Raw genomic sequence first — 22853 nt, 5'->3', positions numbered from 1 at the left:
TGACGTTTCACCGGGTTCTCCTGCAAATCTCTTGGGAAGAAAGGCGGACAAACATCAGCATGCTGGAAGAAGCAAAGACCACCAGCATTGAAGCAATGGTCCTTCGCCATCAACTCCGCTGGACCGGCCACGTTGTCCGGATGCCCGACCACTGTCTCCCAAAGCAGTTGCTCTTCTCCGAACTCAAGAACAGAAAACAGAATACTGGTGGACAGGAAAAGAGATTTAAAGATGGGCTCAAAGCCAACCTTAAAAACTCTGGCATAGACACTGAGAACTGGGAAGCCCTGGCCCTTGAGTGCTCAAGCTGGAGGTCAGCTGTGACCAGCAGTGCTGCAGAATTTGAAGAGGCACGAATGGGGGTGAAAGAGAGAAACGTGCCAAGAGGAAGGCGCATCAAGCCAAACCAATCCGAGACCGCCTTCCACCTGGACACCAATGCCTTCACTGTGGGAGAAGATGCAGATCAAGAATACGGCTCCACAGTCACCTACGAACCCACAGCCAGGACACCAAACTTGAAGGATCATCATCCTCGGACTACGAGGGATCGCCTAAGTAAGTAAGTAAAGTAAGGTCCCTGTTGGAATAAACTATGCATCAAGGGGTCTGACCACAGAAAAAGAATACCTAGAGCAGGTTTAAAATCACATATATTCCAGTTGTATTTCAACTGTAACTCCTAACATCCCCCAGCATTCCCTATGCTACCTAGATCTGATGAGACTTAGGATCCAACAACATCTGGAGGGCTGTCCCTGTTCAGCAGGAATGTCACTGTTATTTTAAATGCCAGATGTTTGCAACTATTTCTTCATAGTCACCCATAGAAGCCGATGCAAGAAAAATGTCACCATTTCCTCCTTATTAAGAAGTTTACTAGCTTGTTAAATGACATGTTGAGGAGAGTGGGGAGAATAAAAGTTGAGCCAGAGTGCAGAAAAAGGATGCTCGCTTGGGAAAGGAGGTCAGTCCACTTAGAACTGCAGCAATTTGTTTATTCAAATCTTTAGACGCGTTCCTTCTTGCGTAAAGGATCTAGCCTACTCCTGAACTCCCAATCAGAACAGCCATTGTGGAATTTCCTTCTAGGGAAATAATCTACAGACACTTGCAGCATCACACGCCCATTTCCTGAGTAACCTCTGCTCTGCTTTAGCCCATACTCCTTTGGAGAATGAAGAGGCTTCACAAACACTTTGAATGCAGGCTCTGCTAATTCACTGTCTTTATTACCAATATGTCTGTCTCAGTGCCTGGATGTTTCACGAACTATTTTCACTTGATTGTTCCTTTTCTTAGAATGCTTGCCTCCTTTCTGCTGCTAAAACAAGTAATATATTGATAACACCAATTCATTGAAATATGTCTGAGACCATATTTGTAAGTGACATGCAGATTAGATGTGCCTATTGAGCAGAACTTGGGTAAACTGGTTTTGTTTGTTTGTTTGTTTGTTTTTGGAGTTCAGCTCTGAGAATATCACACTCAACATTGCCAATGCTGGGTGAGGGATTCTGGAAGTTGTGGTTCAAAACATTCTGGATTCTTTTTTGTTACTGTAAGCAAAAATGGATTCTGCTGCTCAAGAGTGCTTAGAGTCAACAACATACAGCCTTTCCTGGATAGGCCTATTCAAGAAGCTCCTGCTCTAATAACTTGCTGATTAGACTAGTGCAATGTGTTGGAGCATGTAAAATCAGTTGGTGAGTGTGTTAACTGAAAAATGCAAAGCACGAAGCTGATTGGTTGGGCCACACCTGAGAGGCTAGCTGAGCCTGGGAGTTTTGGCAACAGTTACATGTTTAGGTTTTTTCTGCAGGAGCTTGCCAAGACAAGTCAGTACATTTTCTGCTTCTGAGATGCTGGGAAAAGATCCTTCATATGGAAACCCAAGGAACATTTTAATCTCTCTCAAGGGACATTGTGTGATTCAATGCAACTGCTCACATGACTCTCTCTCTCTCTCTCTCTCTCTCTATATATATATATATGTTGGTCAGTATAACAAAGAGTAAACACCTTATTCCTTAGTGATCATCCATGCGTCATATCTGTTCTCTTGCAAGACAGTGTGTGGATTAGTAAAGATGTGAACTACTTGTGATTTTCATTCTACAACACGATGCACTCGGTTTTGGGCTGCCCTTGAAAAATAGTGCAAAGACTGAACCTAGGGCATTACGTAGCAACTAGAAGAATTCCCTGCTCCTTGAGGCAGAGTCTCAGTCAGCCAGCCCATTACAGCATCAGTTTAGCATTTCCACAGTCTCACCAGATAACAAGAAAAGGTAGAGCTGGGATATCTTCAGAATATCGCTGTAGCATTTAGATATTTAACAGCATTGAAACAGAATACAACACTATAGAACAGATATTCCCCAGTGCTCCTCTATGTAGTTAGCCTTCCATGCATCTTAATTTCATATCTCATTGTTGGCCTAATTAGGTTATCACACTCAGTTGTGTAGAAAGCTGATAAGACATCAAGGAATATCAACAAAGTAGCATTTCCTATTGATAGCAGGCATTCAGACCCTAGTCTCCAGGGTCATAGTCCAATACATAAATCACTATGCTATGCTGCAGTTGTCATATTTTTCACAAATACATGAAAATGAAACCCTTAGAGCCCATCGACCTCATCACACGCAGCCTGGGCTGCGTTTCCATGCACTTCAGAAACTGAGTCCCATAGAAGCCATAACATGGCAAAAGAGCACTTCCAGTGGGACTTGTGGGACTCTTGTGTCTGCAGCCCAGGATGCATCTTCAGCAGTCAGGTATTACCCCAACTCCAAACTGAAAAAACCTGGAGTAAGCCGGGAAAGGACTTGGGATTTCTGACCATGCCAGAAGACTAAACTTAACGGAAGGGAACCAAGTAAGATGGTTCCCTCTGCTTTTACCTGCTTCCCCCCCAGTCATGGGATGAGGTCCCTAGACCAATTCTTAACACTAAGGAAAGGGAACTCCCAATATCTAAATGTTCCACCTAGAATTTTGTAATATTAGAATGAAGTCATGACAATATATTCCCTGGCTTAGTGATATCTGTTAGTGTATGTTGCAAGGCTGAACAGAGTATGGGGCTACAGCCTGTGTTGGACAGGGTTACATTCCCCTTGAAGACGCAGGTTTGCAGCTTGGGAGTGATCCTGGATTCCTCACTGAGCCTGGAACTGTAGGTCTCTGTGGTGGTCAGAGGAGCATTTGCACAAGTAAAACTTATGCCCGTACCTTGGGAAATCAGACTTGGCCACAGTGGTCTATGCTCTCGCTACATCCTGAACTAACTACTGCAACAGACTCTACATGGGGTTGCCTTTGAAGACTGTTCAGAAGCTTCAAGTGGTCCAACGGGAAGCCACCAGATTGTTCACTGTAACAGTGTACAGGGAGCATACAACCCCTGTCTGGAACTGAGCACAATTCAAAGGTGCTGGCTTTAGCCTAGAAAGCCCTAAACAGTTCTAGCCCAGCTTACCTGTCTGAATGTATCTCCTTCTATGAACCATCTTGGGGGTTAAGATCATCTGGGGAGACCCTGCTCTTGGTCCCACCTCCTTCGCAGGCGTGGCTGGTAGGCACGAGAGAAAGGCCTTTTTAGTGGTGGCCCCTCGGCTGTGGAACTCTGTCTTCAGTGATATTCAATCAGCTCCTTTTCTCCTAGCCTTCAGAAAGACAGTTAAAACATGGCTATGGGACCAAGCTTTCAGAGAGTAACTTCAGTACACTAAATGAATGCAGAATCTGTGCAATGACAACTGGAATGGCTCTGGACTACGGTCTTGGACGATGTTATTTTAATAACTGATGTAATTGTTTGATATTTTAATTCTGTGTTTTTAGTGTAAATGTTTATTTAATTGTATATTTTTATGGCATTGAATTATTACTGATGTGTAAAGCTGCCCCCCAGTGGCGCAGTGGGTTAAAGCACTGAGCTGCTGAGCTTGTTGACCAAAAGGTCGCAGGTTCGATTCCAGGGAGCGGCGTGAGCTTCCGCTTTCAGGCCTAGCTTCTGCCAACCTAGAAGTTCGAAAACATGCTGAGTAGATCAATAGGTACCGCTCCGGCGGGAAGGTAACAGTGCTCCATGCGGTCATGCTGGCCACATGACCTTGGAGGTGTCTATGGGCAACGCTGGCTTTTCGGCTTAGAAATGGGGATGAGCACCACACCCCAGAGTCAGACATGACTGGACTTAATGTCAGGGGACAACCTTTACCTTTACCTTTAAAGCTGCTCTGAGTCCCCCTCAGGGTTTAGAAGGGTGGGGTACAAATGTCGTAAATAAATAACTCCATCTTTTAGGATAGGAGTACCCTCACTGGGCTGGTCCATGAGGTCACGAAGAGTCGGAGACGACTGAACGAATGAACAACAACAACACCCTCACTTCAGTGCATCACCTACCTCAAATACTTATTTGTGAGCAATGAAGGATGGACGAGTTACATTTAATGAATCATACATTAATTAGTTATAACCTCCCATCCAACCACCTTAGTATGAACTTAGTAATGAACTTATTGGTTCATGGCACTCTTGAAGCACAAAAATATTTAATTAAATCCAACCAATTATGTGTTGATTTTTAAAATCTTTCCTCAATAAGATTTAACACACAACGTTTCTAGTTATCAGCACTCCTTCTTCCACTGGTGCATTTAACGAGAGGTTTTGCGTTGTTATTGATTGCAAAGGAGGGTCTAAAGGGGAAATAGAAGACTGGAGCTCTGCTTAATTCACAGACACCACCCCTATTATCCCCAACTTTTCTAAACCCTTTTAAAGCAAACAGTGAAGGAAGCTACCATTAAAGATAAGGAGAGCAGATTTCCTGTAATTCAACCATTGTTTTAAATTGGTAGGGTGTGGGTGAGTTACTTGCAAGGAGCACTGGCAAGCAGTTGGGCATTTCGTATTCTGGATATCATGATCTTACATAACCTCCTTCTTTCAACAATGATAAGTCTCTCTTTTCTTTCTTCAGCATGGGATGAGCCGGCCCAGTAGCATTTATAAGCCCTGGCCTTCTGCCCCAAAGTTTGGCCCATGAGGCATAACTGTTGCCAGAATGTGGAGGATTAAACAACTCAAACCCAGAGCCTTGGATGGGAACGCTGTGTTTCCCTCACATTTTTTACTATATTGTTCTCAAAATTCAGTCCCTCTGTCTGCAGGGGCAGCTAGAGTATCATTCTGAGATTAGACTAGAACAAGTTGTCCATGGGTTCAGCCCTGAAAGACTGGCAGCCTGATTATATCCTGTAATTTAATCTTTTTTGCGGGGGAGGGGCGGGGGCATATATTTTAGATAACAGTTACTTTGCAGAATTACTTCTTTCTTCTTATCTTGTGCTGGGTAGATCACCAATATGGGGAGGGAACGGCAAGGAGTACAATGTTTTCTAAGCCAGGTCATTTGGTTGTGCAGATCACCTGTACTGGTGGCTAAACAGTTCAGAAAATGACTACAGCACAAAACATCATGCATTTCCAGAGTGTTGACACAAAACAAGAGCATTACCCATTCCAATGAAATGTTCCTTCGTCTCCCCAAATGTCTAACATTGCAGCAACTTAAAACTTCAGTTGAACATTTAAAAATAGAATTTAGGGATCCAATGAAAAAGGGCAAGCAAAGTTTGGAAAATAATTAAAACAGCAAATATGAGTTCTAGGTTTGAATGATTCCCAGAATCTAAGCCAAAAGTATTGTTGAAAAAGTCAGGTCTTTGCAACATCCTGTAAGGGAAACACCAACAAAACAATGGAGAAACAGAGTTATGATGACCGACTCTTTTCCCAACTCACAGCAAGCCAGTAGATGCCATAAAGAATTGGAACACATTCTATGTTTATTTATTTATTTGCTTCATTTTTATACCGCATTTTTCAGCCCTTGACAGGCGACTCAATGCGGTTTACAGTGCAATTAAAACACAACAATACAACAACAGGGTCGACGACGTCGCTCCACAACAATTAACAATCAGACAGGACAAATCAACAAACAACATATATAACGCCTCAGTTGAAGTCAGATCCATTCTCATAGTCATTGTGCCGTTCTTATGTTTCAATTACCGTCTTCCTTAATTAGTTGCATTGCCTAGCCAAACGCTTGTTCGTAAAGCCAGGTTTTGACCATTCTCCGAAACGTCAGCAACGAAGGTGCCTGTCTGATGTCTGCTGGCAAGGCATTCCATAGCCGAGGGGCCACCACCGAGAAGGCCCTGTCTCTCGTCCCCGCCAAGCGCGCCTGTGACGCAGGCGGGATCGAGAGCAGGGCCTCCCCAGACGATCTTAATGTTCTAGTCGGTTCATAGGTGGAAATGCGTTTGGAGAGGTAAGCGGGGCCAGAACCGTTTAGGGCTTTATAGGCCAAAGCCAGCACCTTGAATTGTGCCCGGTAGCGGATTATGTTGTGTTATGCCAATAAATTGTGCCCGGTAGCGGTTTATGTCGTGTTATGCCAATAAAGATAACAAATCCAATTCTCATGCCAGCTGCTTGAAGGCAACATATTCTGCAATACATTTTATTTAATTATTATTTTCTAAAACATTAAAATTTTGCTAACTATCAGGTAACCATCCTGTTTTTACGTCAGGACTTTCTCACACAAGGATGGAAAATTGCAATTCCAGCAGGATACCAGCACATTTGGTTTGTACTATTGTTGCTTTGCATTTCAGTCACTGATGGAGAAAACGCATCAATGGATCCCAATATCATTACTGCTCCAGTTTTGCTTATGTCTTTCCTGCTGCAGTTCCAATATTCCAGCAATCACGTGGCACAAATAAGAATGATTATCCTCCTCTTCTCTTCCTTTCTCCCTTGTTATTCCCAAGCAAAATGAGATTGCTTTTATTCTCTTTTGTATTTCTTTTTTGGTTGTTTAATTGTATCCTTTTGTCATAATTTTGAAATTGCAGCAAAAAAAAAGTTAAAATTGAAAAGTGTGCATGCACTGTGTAGGTAATACACAGGGAAGAAAACAGGGTTAGCAAGGTAATGCGAAAGGGTGATCACGGGACCAATCATCTCCAAAGCAGCATGATTTTCAGAGAAGTATGGATGTGATTGTTTCGAGAGAACAGGCTGGTGTGATGAAATCCTAAGAGTTTCTTCTTCAACTAAGCAGCTGACACCCATAAAAAAGCAGTGGGATACTCTGTTGCCTTTACAAAAAAATTTGCTTGGGATTTTTAGATGACTGTTGTGCTAGAAGTAAGAAAGAGATAATGTTTCACTGGGAAGAAGAGACAGGGTTGTATATGAATGTCTTTGACCCAAGGGACAGGAGGTCACTGCAATGGGATGAGTGGGAGAATAGTATAATGGGAACAATGGTTGCAGCCACTGTTCAAAAATGTATGTGTCTATGTATAAGGAACCCCTGGTGGTGCAGCAGGTTCTGAGCTGCTGAATTTGCTGACTAAAAGGTCGAATCTGGGGAGCAGGATGCGCTCCCACTGTTAGCCCCAGCTTCTGCCAACCTAGGAGTTTGAAAACATGCAAATGTGAGTAGATCAATAGGTACCACTTTGGCAGGAAGATAATGACGCTCCATTCAGTCGTACTGACCACATGACTTTGGTGGTGTCTATGGACAACGTTGGCTCTTTGGCTTAGAAATGGAGATGAGCACCACCCGCCGGAGTCAGAATCGAGGGGAAACCTCTATTTTTACCTCTGTATTTTTACCTCTATCTGGTTATGTAATTTTAAATAATATCACTGTTTAATTGTTATGTAATGGATTTTATATTGTTGTTTTGATACTGTTGGCATTGAATTGTTGCCTGTGTTAGCCGCCCTGAGTCCCCCCTCGGGGGTGAGAAGGGCGGGGTAGAAATGGTCTAAATAAATAAATAAATAAATAAATATTTGTGTGTGAGAGAGTGGATTTGAGAGGTGTGGAAAGGGGAGGAAGAGGAAGCAGTAATATGATTGATTGCATTTCATCTTGATTAAAAATGTAATTGCTGCAATATGATTGTGAAAATAAAAAAAACTTTCATCATCTTTTTTATAATTATTGTTTTAAACTTCACACCTCCTTGAATTTTCCATATTTCTCATCCACTGATAAATGTTTTCTTTCTGTCTTATTCCTCCCAGGAAAAATCTTCAGAGACCAATGCGGTGACAGAGAAATCAGCGAGTCCATCTGTGGCACAGCTTGCTGGAAAATTCCAAGACCAATCATCAGTCTCTGGAAAGGAGGTGAGCTACAATTCAACAACAGAAGGAAGAAATAGTGATTAATTTCAGAATTAATCTGCATTAGTTACATAAATTCTTCTATATGCAAAGTATCTTGTAGCAACTGAAGAGACTAACTGAGAGAATGAAGTTGGCATTGTAAGCTTTTGTAGCTTGCTACTTAGGACTCTTTCTACACTAGGCTTATTTAGACAGGTGTAAATATGCTCTGGAGCAGCCCCAGATGTAGCATGCTTGTACCAAATCCTACACTAGGCTTATTTAGACAGGTGTAAATATGCCCTGGAGCAGCCCCCGATGTAGCATGCTTGTACCAAATCCAGGACCATTATCTAGATCAGTGGTTTCCAACCTTTGGTCCTCCAGGTATTTTGGGCCTCAACTCCCAGAAATCCCAGCAATCTTTCTGGGTATTAGGAACTGTGGAAGCTGAAGTCCAAAACTCCTGGAGGATTAAAGATTGGGAACCACTCACTCAGATAGTCCAGAGCATATCCTCTCATCTGTGTTGTCACCTTCCCCATTTTGCAATTATTCTTAGTCAGCTATATTAAGCAGCTATAACTATGTGTAGTGTGGATTTACTCCAGGTGCACTTTGTCACTCCAAAACAATATGTATAATGCAGGGTCTTCTAGCATAATTTCTCAAGATCTTTTCCCAAGCATCACTGTTGTTAGTTCATTCCCTCATACCACTATTGTACTTTTTTCCTCCTCTGATGTTTTATTTTTCTTTTCTGTCACTTGATACATTGTTTTTCTGTTTTTAGATACCACTTGCTAAACCAACCCGTAGAAAACCACCATGTTCCCTTCCTCTCCACATACCCAAAGCAGAGCCTGGCCAAAATGGTGAGCTAGTAAGTATCAATGTTTATTTTTTTTTCTTTTATAAAATATGATATTCACTAGTCTCCAGGCAGAATGGTCCAATGGTTAGAGTGGTGGGCCTATTAGCATGAGGAGCAAGGTAATTCTGGAAAAAGAGGAGAGAGGGGGCCAACCGGACCTCCCATATCCTCATCATATGTGCCTATGAAGATGTGTGCAGACGGGACCAATGGAAAACCCTTCCCTGAAGATCACATTTTGAATTGTGTCACAGGCTGCCAACCAGCAATGTTGGGATCACATTACCCCTGTAATCAACTGCAGTCCATAGTCTGGCTACAACATTTTGGACCCACTGAAGTTTCCAAACAGTTTCCAAAGACAGCCCAACATGTTCCTTAAATAGTGAGGAACTTCGAAGGCATGGATGGGAACCATATATAGTGTCACAGTTTGTTAGATAAAGGGCTATTATTATTATTATTATTATTATTATTATTATTAACTTTATTTGTACCCCGCTAGCATCTCCCGAAGGACTCGATGCGGCTTACACAGGCCGAAGCCTCAAAACAACAATACAATAGAGAGCATAACATCACAATAGCAAGCAAATCAGCAATAAACAAAATAGCATAACACCACAATAACAAAGCAAATCAAACAATAAGCAAAATAACAACAATAGCAGTACATCAAGACATTATTAAAACTGGTTCGGCCGGCGCACTGGGGTACAAGGATTAAAAGTGCTGAAATGGCAGGAGGCACGTGGGATTAAAAGTGCAGTGTGCAGCGACAATTAGTTATGCTAAGGTGCTACTAGGACTTGGGGTGGGGATTCTTAGTCTGAGAAGGCACAACGGAACAGCCAAGTTTTTAAATTCCTTCTGAAAACGGCTAGAGTAGGGGCCTGTCTGAGATCTTTTGGGAGGGCGTTCCAAAGTCGGGGGGCCGCCACAGAAAAGGCCCTGTCCCGTGTCCCCACCAAGCGCGCTTGCGACGTGGGTGGGATCACGAGCAGGGCCTCTCCAGATGACCGAAGCGAGCGTGTGGGTTCGTAGATGGTGATGCGGTCACGCAGGTAGGGTGGTCCCAAACCGTTTAGGGCTTTGTAGGTAAGCACCTGCACCTTGAATTGGGCTCGGAAAATAAATGGCAGCCAGTGGAGCTCCTTGAACAGAGGGGTAGACCTCTCTTGATAATGAGCCCCGGTTAGCATCCTGGCTGCTGCCCGCTGGACCAATTGAAGTTTCCGAGCCGTCTTCAAGGGCAGCCCCACGTAGAGCGCATTGCAGTAATCCATTCTAGAGGTGACCAAGGCATGGACCACCCCAGCCAGATCAGCCTTCGCGAGGTATGGTCGCAGTTGGCGCACAAGTCTCAGTTGCGCAAAGGCCCTCCCGGATACCGCCGACACCTGAGCCTCAAGTGTAAGCGAAGAATCCAAGAGGACGCCCAAACTGCGGACCTGTGGCTTCAGGGGGAGTGTAACCCCGTCCAACACAGGTGACCACCGTATACCCCGATCCGGTTTACGATCGACCAGGAGGACCTCTGTCTTGTCGGGATTGATCTTCAGCTTGTTCTTCCTCATCCAGATCGACACAGCGGCCAGGCACTCGTCTAGCACCTGAGAAGCCTCCTTGGAATTAGGTGGAAAAGAGTAGTAGAGTTGTGTGTCATCCGCGTAGAGATGGCACCCAACTCCAAAACTCCGGATGACCTCTCCCAGCGGTTTCATGTAGATGTTAAAAAGCATGGGCGACAAAATAGAGCCTTGCGGGACCCCACAGGTCAAAGGCCAGGGGTCAGAGCAGGCGTCTCCCAGCTTCACCATCTGAGTTCGTCCCTCCAGGAAGGACTGGAGCCACGACAAAACCGTGCCCCCAAGGCCCATCCCGGAGAGACGACCCAGAAGGATACCATGATCGATGGTATCGAAAGCCGCTGAGATGTCCAAGAGAACCAGCAGGGTCACACTCCCCCTGTCCAGCTCTCTGCGGAGGTCATCCACCAAGGCGACCAAGGCTGTCTCGGTGCCATGACCAGGCCTGAAACCAGACTGTGACTGATCTAGGTAGTTGGTATCGTCTAGGAAACCCTGGAGCTGAGAGGCGACCACCCTCTCCAGCACCTTACCCAAAAAGGGGAGGTTGGAGATCGGCCTGTAATTATTCAGCACCGAGGAGTCAAGGGAAGCTTTTTTGATAAGTGGGCGAACCACGGCCTGCTTCAAATTAGATGGAAAAATTCCTTGCTCCAACGATGCATTGATAATCGGTACAAACCAGTCAAGCAACCCCCCTCTGGCTGATTTAATGAGCCAAGATGGGCATGGGTCCAGAGATGAGGTGGTCGCTCTCACAGCCCCAATAATCTCCTCCACGGTTTCAGGAAGAACAAGCCTAAAAGAATCCCACAAAATTGGACAAGCAGGTGCCTCCGTCACCTCTCCTGGCACTGCGATGGAATTGGAGTCGAGCTCGAGACGTATCTGGGCGACTTTATCTGCAAAATGGTGTGCGAAATCGCGACACCGAGCTGCGGGGTCGTCAGGGGCCTCCTCCACCGCAGGTGGGTGGAGGAGTTCTCCCACGACCCGAAACAGCTCCGATGATCTATTTGCTGCAGATGCTATACGAGCGGTCGTGAATGACTTCCTGGCCGCCCGTATGGCCACGGAGTATGCCTTAAGAGAGGCTCTAGCCCGTGTTCGATCAGACACATCTCGAGATTTCCTCCATTTGCGCTCTAGCCCCCTTCTCGTATGCTTCATCACAGCCAGCTCCTCGGTGAACCAAGGGGATGGCCTGTCACGACGCAATGAGATGGGGCGTTCGGGTGCGATCATATCTAACGCCCTGGCCATCTCCCCGTTATAGAGAGTTACCAAGGCGTCGATAGAATCGCCAGGCTCCAAGGCAGGAAGAACCCTAAGATTCCTCAGGAATCCATCCGGATCCATCAGTCTCCTAGGGCGGACCATCTTAATTTGTCCTCCACCCCTGCGGAGGTTTAGGGTCGCAGTAAGTCTAAATGTGATCAGATGATGGTCAGACCATGACACTGGAAGGATGTTTTGATCTTCCACTCTGATCAATTCGTCGTCCGCCACAAAGACAAGGTCGAGAGTGTGCCCAGCTTGATGCGTGGGGCCGGATATTATCTGTGACAGTCCTATGGCCGTCATGGTGGCCATAAAGTCCTGAGCTGCGCCAGATAAGGTGGTCTTGGCATGAATGTTAAAGTCTCCCAGCACCACCAGGCGCTGGGAGACCAAGGCCGAATTAGAGACCACCTCCGCTAACTCAGACAGGGAAGCTGCTGGATCTCGGGGTGGACGATACACCAGCAGGAACCCCACACTGTCACGGCTCCCCACCTTCAAGTGGACGCACTCAAACCCAGAAGCTTGCGGGACAACGCATCTGGTCACGGCGATGGATTGCCGGAAGACCACTGCGACCCCTCCTCCCCGCCCCCCTTGTCTGGCCTGTTGATGCACTCCAAAACCTGGAGGGCACAGCTGGGAAAGGTTTACACCCCCCACCTCGTCCAACCAGGTCTCGGTAATGCATGCCAGATCCGCCCTCTCATCCAGGATCAAGTCCTGGATGGCCGCGGTCTTACCATTAACGGATCTGGCATTAATCAACAGGACCTTGAGACCAAGGGGGCTGCCAAGGAGCCTACCACTACCCACCTTTTCCAGGGTCGCAAAGACTCTGTTGCGCTTCTCCCTGGGATGTTTGTGATCCGCAAATCTCCTTCCCCACACAACTCGGATAGCACCCCCTTTCTCTGGAACCTTCCCCCCCCCCCCCCGCCCGACCAGAATCTAGTCAGCTCTCAGGGGAGGAAGTTGGGCTGGGAAATAGTCTCCCTTGGGCATTTGGTAGGGATGACTCTGATGTTGAGGTGGATAGAGAGGTATCAAGGGAGCTAAGTGGGCTGAATAAAGGGAGCGTTCTCGAGCGGAGAAGTGTGACTGGCTGAGTGGAGGCGACCGGGGCAGATGGGGTCTCAAAATTATACGAACCAGGAGGGGGGGCCGTAACTGGTGAGCTAGTTGTGGAGTTCGCCTGGGGGCCAAGTGGAGTGTGGTGGAACAAAGCCCCAGGATCAAACAAGGGGCGAATGTGAGGGTCCACAACTACCCTCCTAATAGTGATGCCCCATTTCTTTAGGCCAGGTTGTTTAGCCATTAGCTCACCAAGCCAAGTGCTGTCTTCAGGTGAAATTTGAAGACGGGTGGAGCGGTCAGAAGATTGGTAATCCCTCCACAACCACACTATGGCTTTTAGTCTTATATCCTGTGATCTTTTACCTAGGATTTGGGCCAAGGAATTACAGACTGCCCTCTTGGAGGTCCATCTGCCTCTGTTTATCATTAGATCGGCAATATCCACTGCAAAACTGTCCGTGGGGAGATGTTGATTCCGATCATAAAGTGCAGTGGGCTGATCCATGAGGCCGGATGTTGTGTTATTGGCCGTTCTCTGAGTAGCCAGCACAGTCCGCTGCCACTCCCAGATGTTTCCATTCCTATGTGTGCCCAGAGATTCTCCTTTTCCCTCAGATGTCTCATCATTAATCCCTCCCTCCCTCCCTCCTTCCACCCTATGTTCCGAATGCTCTAAAGTGCTTTCCTCCCCATTCCGGCACAAGTCCTTAGCTAAGTCTGCACAGAGAGAGTTTTCAGTCTTTGGAGGGTTAGATTGCACAGTAATTCCTGAGAAAGAGGCAAAGCCTCTAAGGAGATGGTCCATTTTCTCGTTCAAAAACCTGAGCTGAAACAACACATGGTTGAATGAGTCCCTCAGGAGGTCGTAAAAGTGCAAAATATCATTTTTCGCATAAGGGTCCGCTGTAGCCATTCCTATGTCAATAATTCACTCTCTCACCACTAGCACCAACCACTCTTATCAGTACTCACTCACCTCCAACTTACAGCACAATCAGTCAGTCCTCCAGGCATTCCACAACTCCCACACTGTTCACATCCTCCCACATTTCTCTCAGCCCACTGAAACCAAACTTATACACTCTCTCACACACAACTCAACCGCACCTTCCTATGAATTCGCTACTATCACGGACAACTCATGCGCTCTCCTGGGCTTCTTAACTCACACCATCTCAGGCAATCCTGTTCTCTCCTATCAATACTCCTGTTGCTCCTCGCACCTCCTAATATAATCAGCAATTAAAAACATATAACATATAGCTAACTATGATTATACTAATGAAATAAAAATAAAAATAAAAATAAAAATACAACTAGCCAAAGGAAAAAGTAGGAAAAGAAAATAAAAATAGTGAGAAAAAGAGTCAGATGGCGGCTGCAAATTCCTGCTGCAGGCGAAGCCTGATGAGTTCGTCGGCTCCTTCCAATGCTGGTGGCTGGATGGGGCGGCAACAGCTGGCTCCCTCTTCTTCACCCCTCCCGATGGCGTGGGGGCAGAGATGGCACAGCCTGGAGCTCAGCCGGCCCTTCCCCGGTGCGGCGAAAGGGCCGGTGGCTGGATGGGGCAGCAACAGCTGGCTCCCTCTTCTTCACCCCTCCCGATGGCGTGGGGGCAGAGATGGCACAGCCTGGAGCTCAGCCGGCCCTTCCCCGGTGCGGCGAAAGGGCCGGTGGCTGGATGGGGCAGCAACAGCTGGCTCCCTCTTCTTCACCCCTCCCGATGGCGTGGGGGCAGAGATGGGCTAATCAGTCCTTCCAATTGACAGGGACCAGCATGGGGTATGCATTCCATACAAGTTACTGTGAAGGCATCCTTAGGAAAAGGTACATGCTTTTGCTCAGGCCACTTAACATACCCCCAGACTGTAGCCATGGAACAAGCTGCTTATCAGAAAAGACCTCGTCACAATTCTTCTCTGTGTGTCTTGTATTCATAAAACCCATCCCTACAACTGTACTATAATTTGAAGTACCCTATATACTCGAGTATAAGCTGACCCAAATATAAGCCGAGACACCTAATTTTACCACAAAAAACTGGGAAAGTTTATTGACTCGAGTATAAGCCAAGGATGGGAAATGCAGCACCTACTGGTCAATTTCAAGAATAAAAAAAAAAGATACCAGTAAAATTAAATTAATTGAGGCATCAAGAGGTTAAATGTTTTTGAATATTTACATAAAACTGTAATTTAAGATAAGACTGTCTAACTCTGATTAAATCATATTCTAACCTTCTTCAATGTTTCCGTATCCTTCCAATAATAACAGAGTAAAATAATAAATGTAATAATAATAGAGTAAAATAATAAATATAATAATAACATTGGAGTAAAATAATAAATGTAATAGTAAGAATAATAATAATGTAAAATAATAAATGTAATAATAACATTAGAGTAAAATAATAAATGTAATAATAACAACAATAATAAAGTAAAATAATAAATGTAAAATAATAAATGTAATAATAATAATAAATATACCGTGACTCGGGTATAAACTGAGGGGGCTTTTTCAGCCTTAAAAAAGGACTGAAAAACCCAGCTTATACTCCCGTATATACAGTATGTGTTTGTTTGCTATACAAATTAATGTTTGACCCACAGAGTTACCAAATTCTTTCCTTTTTTCTGTCCCTCTTCATTGCAGTGGGAGGTTACTTTATGTAGTAACTGTCTATTTTGTTTTCTACAGAAGCCATCTCCAAATGCTCCTCAGCCTTTGAAGATAAAAGTCAAAAGTTCTCCCATGATTGAAAAACTTCAGGTAAGATCTAATGGGATAATCTTCCCTGTTTAGGCTGCCATCCTGTATTCAGTTATCTGGGAGGATGTTCCAGTTAATTCAGTGAGGTTTGCTTCGGAATAAGCATTCACAAGGTGACACTTCAAGAAAAGCAGGCTTTTAGCATTAATGTGGCTGATTCTATTGGCATTTTATCACAATCTTATGATTTTACAGTGGGCATTGCATTTGCTTCTCCTGCTAACACCTGGTTTATGCCAGCTGGGATAGAGGTTCATGGTAGGAATGTCTGTTTCTGTCCTGGCACTGCAAATTTAGTCCTAGCATCCTTCTGCAAAAGCATCCTCGGACTCCAGCAATCTGAGCTCCCTCATATCAGTGTCCTGTTAATGTCACCCAGAGCTTTCAGCTGCACTGATCTCCTTAACAGCTGCATTATCTGGGGATTTAGACATGTGAGCAACTTCACAGCCACATGCTTTTCTCCTGTGGTATTTTTCTGTGGTCACATGGGATGAATAAAATGAAGAAGATTTCAGGACTCTAGATACTAGGAATGCTCTCTAGACAAGGACAGACAAGGAGATTTGAATCTAATATTAATTTGGCTTTGTGCACAATGTGTCCAATGCCAAATCACAGTAGATAGATTCGTTGGCCGAGATGCTGGAAAATCCATAAAGCTTTAGCTGGCACAGTAGTGGTTGGATCCAGCTATCCAGGAAGAGCACCTATTCTGTCATCTCTTCTCTTCCCCAGATTATATGGTGACAGTGTTATAGGATTCATCAGTGGGTGAATCAAATGTCTTAAGAACAAAGGCTCCCCTGAGTTCATTGTTAACAACAAAGATTCCCAAATGATTTGTAAGTCATCACAAAAACCTGAAAAGGCCATGGTGGCACAGCGCATAAAACTGCTAAGCTGCCGAACTTGCTGACCAGAAGTTCAGCTGCTTGAATATGTGGGACCGGGTGAGCTCTCATTGTTAGCCCCAGCTTCTGCCAACCTAGCAGTTCAAAAACATGTCAATATGAGTAGATCAATAAGTAGTGCTTTGGCGAGAAGCTAACAGCACTCCATGCAGTCATGCTGGCCACATACCCTAGGAGACATCTACAGGCAACGCTGGCTCTGTGGCTTAGAAATGGAGATGAGCACCACCCCCCGAGTCGGACTCAACTAGACTTAATATCAAGGCGAAACCTTTACCTTTACCTTTACACAGAAACTTCACATCATGGTGGCAACTGTGTGACTTCAACAAGTTGTTGAACTAGGAGTCCCAGTATTCCTTATCTTTGGTTGTATTGTCTAGAGCAATCAGGAGCTGCAAGACAGAAATCTGTGGAGGGCCACAGGATTCCCACCTATCCTAATGTATATCAGAGAGTTAACAGGAGACTAGAGATGGTATTCCCAAGCCTGCTGATATATCACTGTTGTGCATGAATTTTTATTCCTGGATGACTAAATTGACTAACTACTTAATTCCATTTGAGATCCTCTAAGTAAATATTTGGGCATCTATTTGTATGTACAGTATGACCTCCTTATTCACAGATTCAATAGCCACCATTTCACTTATCAACACTTCATAAAAATAGCATCATAGAAAGTGTAGGTCTGCCAGTGCCATTCTATGGTATACCTATGACCCAATTATAATCAAAATATACCATGAAATCACAGTTACAGGTATCCACAGGTAGATCTTGGAATGTTTCCCCTGCAGATACAGGGCTTGTGCACAGATTTGGTTTTGATTTTTTCTCCCAGTGGATTTTTCCAATAAGGGGACAAGGCTTGCTTGCTGCTGCTGGCCTCTTCCAGTATGTTTCATGAGAACAAGACATGAAAAAGCTTTGGAAGACGTTGCTTGCCATTTTCTTTCATTTTTGTTTTTTTTTAGTAAAGAAGAAAGTGTAATAGTGGGGCACTGGGCTGTTTGATGTGGAAGTGATATTTGACGTTCTGCAGGAAGGAATGGTGGCCTGATGCTGCTCCTGGAGAAGTTATAGGGCGGCGCCAGCAGAGGCTACCTTTTGGGGAATTTTAAGGGGATTTTATTTCTAGAAATAAAAAAAATCCTAAAAATCAAGGGATAACCCAAATGTTATGAAACTTGGTGGGCTAACAGTGGTAGATGTGTCCTCCAAGTGTGGTCATTTTCATCCCGATAGCCTGGAAAATGATGGGAAGGGGAGCCCAGGGAGCCCCCTCCCCCCCCCCCCCAATTGCCACCAGTGGGCTGGTTTGGCCATATTTTTTGGCTGCGGACTGAAAACGGCTATTCAGCTGCCTGTCTGTTTTTGGGAGGTGCGCGAAAATGGATACAGGGGTCTACCGAAATTCGGCCAGATTGAGGTGTAGCTGAAATGCACAAGCCTATTGTACTGTATTATTAAATTATTCTGTGTCCAAAACTTTGGTGTAATTACAATGTCAGGTTTCCCCTGACATTAACTCTAGTCATGTCTGACTCTGGGGGGTGGTGTTCATCTCCATTTCTAAGCTGAAGAGCCACATCTCCAAGGTCATGTGGCCAGCATGACTGCATTACCTTTCTGCAGAAGTGGTACCTATTTATCTACTCACATTTACATGTTTTTGAGCTGCTAGATTGACAGAAGCTGGGAGGTAGGCAGAAGCTCACCCCGCTCCCTAGATTTGAACTGCCAACCTTTCAGTCAGCAATTTCAGCAGCTCAGTGGTTTAAATCACTGCACCACCAGGGGCCCATAATTATGATACAGCAAGATTTTCAATAAGAGAAAGTAAGTTGTTAAATTTTAAACCTATGGAAAATGATGGCTATATTTGTTTTCATTGCAGGCCAATCTTGCATTTGCTCCAGCTTCTCTGCTGCCAGGGGCCAGTCCCAAAAGTCCTGGCCTAAAAGCAATGGTTTCTCCATTTAGCAGCCCACCATCCACTCCAGTCACCCCACATTCGCATTCAAGTGAATCAGATGAAATTCCCGTAAGCTTTGATCAGCCGCCAGAGGGCAGTCATCTCCAATTTTATAACAAGGTATGGTATGTGCTAGGCTTTCCCAATGGAGAAACAATAAAAAGAAATGGGGAAAGGCCCACTGGGGAAAATATTTGAAAGGGAGGGGGAAAGTCATCATCTAGCATGAATAAAGTCCAAAATTCACGTTGGAAAAGCAACAATAAACAATACCGTCACGTGCAGCCTGGAAAACTGATCCAAATTCACTTGAACTGAAGGACAGTTCACATAATAAATAATATTTTTTAAGACTTTGAGATGCAATCGTGAAATTGTAACTTTCAAAATTTGATCTTTCATAAGACTGATTGTATTTAAGTTTTAATTGCTCTTTTTCAAAGAAAGGAAGACATTAGACTAGAGCTTCAAGCTATGGTCCACATAAGGTATTCCCAATAGGAATATATACTGAACCACAATGTTCCATCTGTCAGTATATTCCCTCTCTTTTCTCTCTGTCTGTTTATCTCTCCTTCTCAAATACATATAATAGACCCTCTACTTTCAAGCAGGTTAGGGAAAAGACCTCTGCAAAATTGGGAAAAACACATTTTAAAAAAATGCTATTGTTTTAGTGGCAGCTCAAATATTATTTGCCAGATATTGGAAAAACCCAGAGATACCTCCTTTAGAAGAAAGGGAAAATATATTACAGATATGCTGATAATGGATAAAATAACTGTATTATTAAGAGGAGAACTATTAGATAACTTTGTTAATGAATTGCAACCAATGATTCAACACTTCAATGTAAAATTAAACTAAATATATATATAGAGTATCCTATATGTGTGTGTGTGTGTGTGTGTTACTTACTTAGGCGATCCCTCATTGTCCAAGTAGGATTGTCTTCCAAAAATCGCTGTACTGGCGGTGAGTACGTGGGTGACTGTGGCGCCCTATTCTTGATCTGCATCTTCTCCCGCAGTGAGGGTTTCCAGGTGGAAGGTGGTCCTGGAGGAAGCGGATGTTAAACAAGAGTCTATGATACTTTTATATGTATTATATATATAGTAGACTGTGCCCCCTTAAAGGAAATATATTATCTGAGTAATGATTATGGAACACTAATAGATAGAAAGCATTGCACTGTATGCAACAAACACTGTATGCAAGTCTATTTGAATAAAAAATAAACAATAAAAATGCTATTGTTTTAACCTGAAAGAACCTCTATCTAGGATCTTCCAGAGCAGAAGCTGAGAACCTAGAAAAATCAAGAGATAACATATCAAATTCATGAATAATCAAATCCACAAAAGTTAGATCCACAGATATGAAGGACTGACTGTATACACCCACAAACCCCATTTTGTTGAATGCTCTGCTTTTGCCATCCATCCTCTCTCATAAAATCAATAGTGATACCAAGTACAAATGATGTGAAAAGGAACGTATATCTGTCTGACAACTGAGGCATTTCTGTTAGGTGTATTTGCTGACTTTACAAAATGGATTCAATTACAGTATTGTGTCCTTTCAGGTACGAACACGAGGATCAATCAAACGCAGACCACCCTCCAGAAGGTTCCGAAAGTCGCAGACAGAATATGGAGATGAGGTAGATTCAGGAGTGGCAGCTTCTCATCAAGAAAATGGTGCCAAGGAGAATAACGAGGAGGAGAGTGTGTTTGATGACAAGAGCAAGGCTACAAAACCATCTTCTCCCATAGCAGATGGCACAGACGACCATGAGAAACAAAGCCAGGCAGTATCTGATAAAACCTCCCCCGCCGATCTGTCCAATAGACCAGAGCACAGAGAGAAAGGAGAAGGGACTGAAGTGGTGACATTACGCAAGGACACCAAAGAAGAGAAGCCACACCCAAAACTTCCAGAGAAAAAACAACTTGAGGAAATCAAAGTGGACAAAGAGAAGCCTCCAACTTTTGATGCTGCAGACAACACAAAGAGACGGTTGCAGCAGAACGTTTTGGGGGATACGGAAGATGGCGATACTTCTAACCAGGAAAATAAAAGAGATGCGAAAGATAAATTATGTGAGAAAGAAGATGCACAGCAAATGTCAGAGACACAAGAAACTGGGACTCCATTGCCAGAAGGAAACACACAAACTCCTACAAGCTCCAGGGTGTGATATCAAACCAGTATAGTTACTGCATAGAAATGGGAAATGAAGGATAGTGTTGAATGTCCAATATACACTGCTTGCTCCTGATTGAACAAAAGTTCCTCCTTAACTGAAAATCCCAAGAATACCAATGTTGTCAATGTTTGGCAGTTCTGAAGCTTGTCTTGCAGCAAATATGGCCATCTTTAACCAAAGACAGCCTTCTGTGTACTAAGCTATCTAAGCTTCTGACACATTAGGATGGTGACACACCAAGAAGGATGGCAAAGAAAATAATTCCATGTGGACTTTAGGAACTCAGTTGTTCCTCGGATTTTTCAGCATTTTTCAAGAGGACCTAGTTATAATACATATCAGTTAACTTTTTTTTTATTAAAGTTGACATTTCCAAACCTCTTGTGGCCTGTTAGCTGTAACTGTGCTGTATGCATATCAATTACATGGGCTCCCACAGAACCACACCAAACAGCCCCTTCTGGTCTAGTCACTGATGATGGAAAATCCCAATTTGCTAAAATAACAGAAATAGTCTTGCCCTTCAACTCTACTGGGTTTCGTCCTCACCACATAGGGACATTGTGGGAGTAGTAGGCTACAATGATTTTGAGTCTTGCATGGTATTTATGTGATTGCTTGATGATAGATCATATGGAGTAGAAAGTTAAGGAGAGAGATTTGTAACACGAATGAGCCTTCTGACCAATGAGGTTTTACCATTTGCTTTTCCTTACAAGCGAGACTAAAACAATAGTTATTTTAAACGTCATGCATGAGAGTATCCTATTTTGCAAAAACACTGTCCATTCAAGAGGCCAGTTTTGAAAAATGAGTATATAATGTAATATGTTAACAACACAGGAAGTTTACACAAAGTTAGATAACTAGTCCATACAGCCCAGTATTGACCATACCACCCTCAGGTGTATTGGGCTACAGCTTTGACCATTCCTCGAGGCAGCAGTGACTATGTTGTCTGGAGATGATGGGAGGTGTAGTCCATCTAGATTAGGTAAGTCTGGTTTATCAGCATAAATTTGACAAGGGCAAGGGTATTTCCTAGTTAATATTTTATTTTATTGTAATTTGTTAATTGGGCCTGGCCTCATGTAAGCGGCCACGAGTCCCCTTGGGGGAGATGATAGCAGGGTATAAATAAAGTTTATTATTATTATTCTGCCTGGAGGAAATCTTGATGCCAGGACATGCGCTCTACCATTGAGCTGTGCCCCCTCACTGTAGTTCACAGATATGTCTCTCCAACATGTCATGGATGCCAGTTCCGTAATAATGATAGGAAATAATAGTCATCCTATCCACTGTGAGAAAATGAAAAACTTCATTACTGGAACAGCATGCAAATATTTAAACCTATTCTTCACTTGGGAGTTGTGAAGATAGTGAGTGGTGCCAATCTCGAGGCAGATTATTACACTGTGAACACAACATTGCTTTTCATCCCATACTCCAGGCAGAGGCAGGAGCGCCATACATTCTTGATCTGGAAGAGTAGACTAAAAGCCTGAACAAGGAGACAGACAAGACATAAAATAAATAAACAAACATTAAGTCAATCTTAATAAAACAGAAATGGCACACTCAGCAAAAAGGCACCAAGTAAGCAAACATTTGCATAGTATACAAGACAACCTAAAATGTCTAATCCAGCAGAGCCAGATCATTCCCTCCAACCATGCTGAATACTTTTGATTAATATTCTAGTGTCCCACTTTTTATAGCTGCTTCTAACATATCCCAAACACTCTCCCTGCCTCCCACTTCCCGCCTTTGTCCTCATCTAACTTCTATTGGTGAAAAACTGGTGTGCACTCAAGTCTGCATGTGAAGAAGAGAAAAAGAAATCTTGTTTTTCCTAGTAGGCATAGGCAAAATGAAACAGCTGCAATTTCTCTTAGCTTGTATGTTCTTCCTCACTGTTACCTATAACAAGCTG

The 22853-nt window shown here is 43.9% G+C and overlaps 1 protein-coding gene across 2 annotated transcripts in view; it reads left to right on the top strand.

The window, feature by feature from the left end:
- RCSD1 (RCSD domain containing 1) overlaps positions 1 to 21295 on the top strand; it is a 40021-nt gene extending 18726 nt beyond the window's left edge. For both annotated transcript variants that reach the window (XM_060770592.2, XM_067466668.1), the window contains exons 2-6: positions 8140 to 8244; positions 9017 to 9106; positions 15745 to 15816; positions 18631 to 18828; positions 20294 to 21295. In XM_060770592.2, coding sequence (XP_060626575.2) covers positions 8140 to 8244; positions 9017 to 9106; positions 15745 to 15816; positions 18631 to 18828; positions 20294 to 20908 — 1080 coding nt within the window. In that variant the 3' untranslated portion in view covers positions 20909 to 21295. The remainder of the gene's footprint in view (positions 1 to 8139; positions 8245 to 9016; positions 9107 to 15744; positions 15817 to 18630; positions 18829 to 20293) is intronic.
- The last annotated feature ends 1558 nt before the right edge of the window (positions 21296 to 22853 follow it).

The sequence above is a fragment of the Anolis sagrei genome, chromosome 3, assembly GCF_037176765.1.
Source record: "Anolis sagrei isolate rAnoSag1 chromosome 3, rAnoSag1.mat, whole genome shotgun sequence".
NCBI classification, from domain to species: domain Eukaryota; kingdom Metazoa; phylum Chordata; class Lepidosauria; order Squamata; family Dactyloidae; genus Anolis; species Anolis sagrei.
The sequence above is the reverse complement of the archived record's forward strand: the minus strand, read 5'-3'. Positions and strand labels throughout refer to the sequence as shown.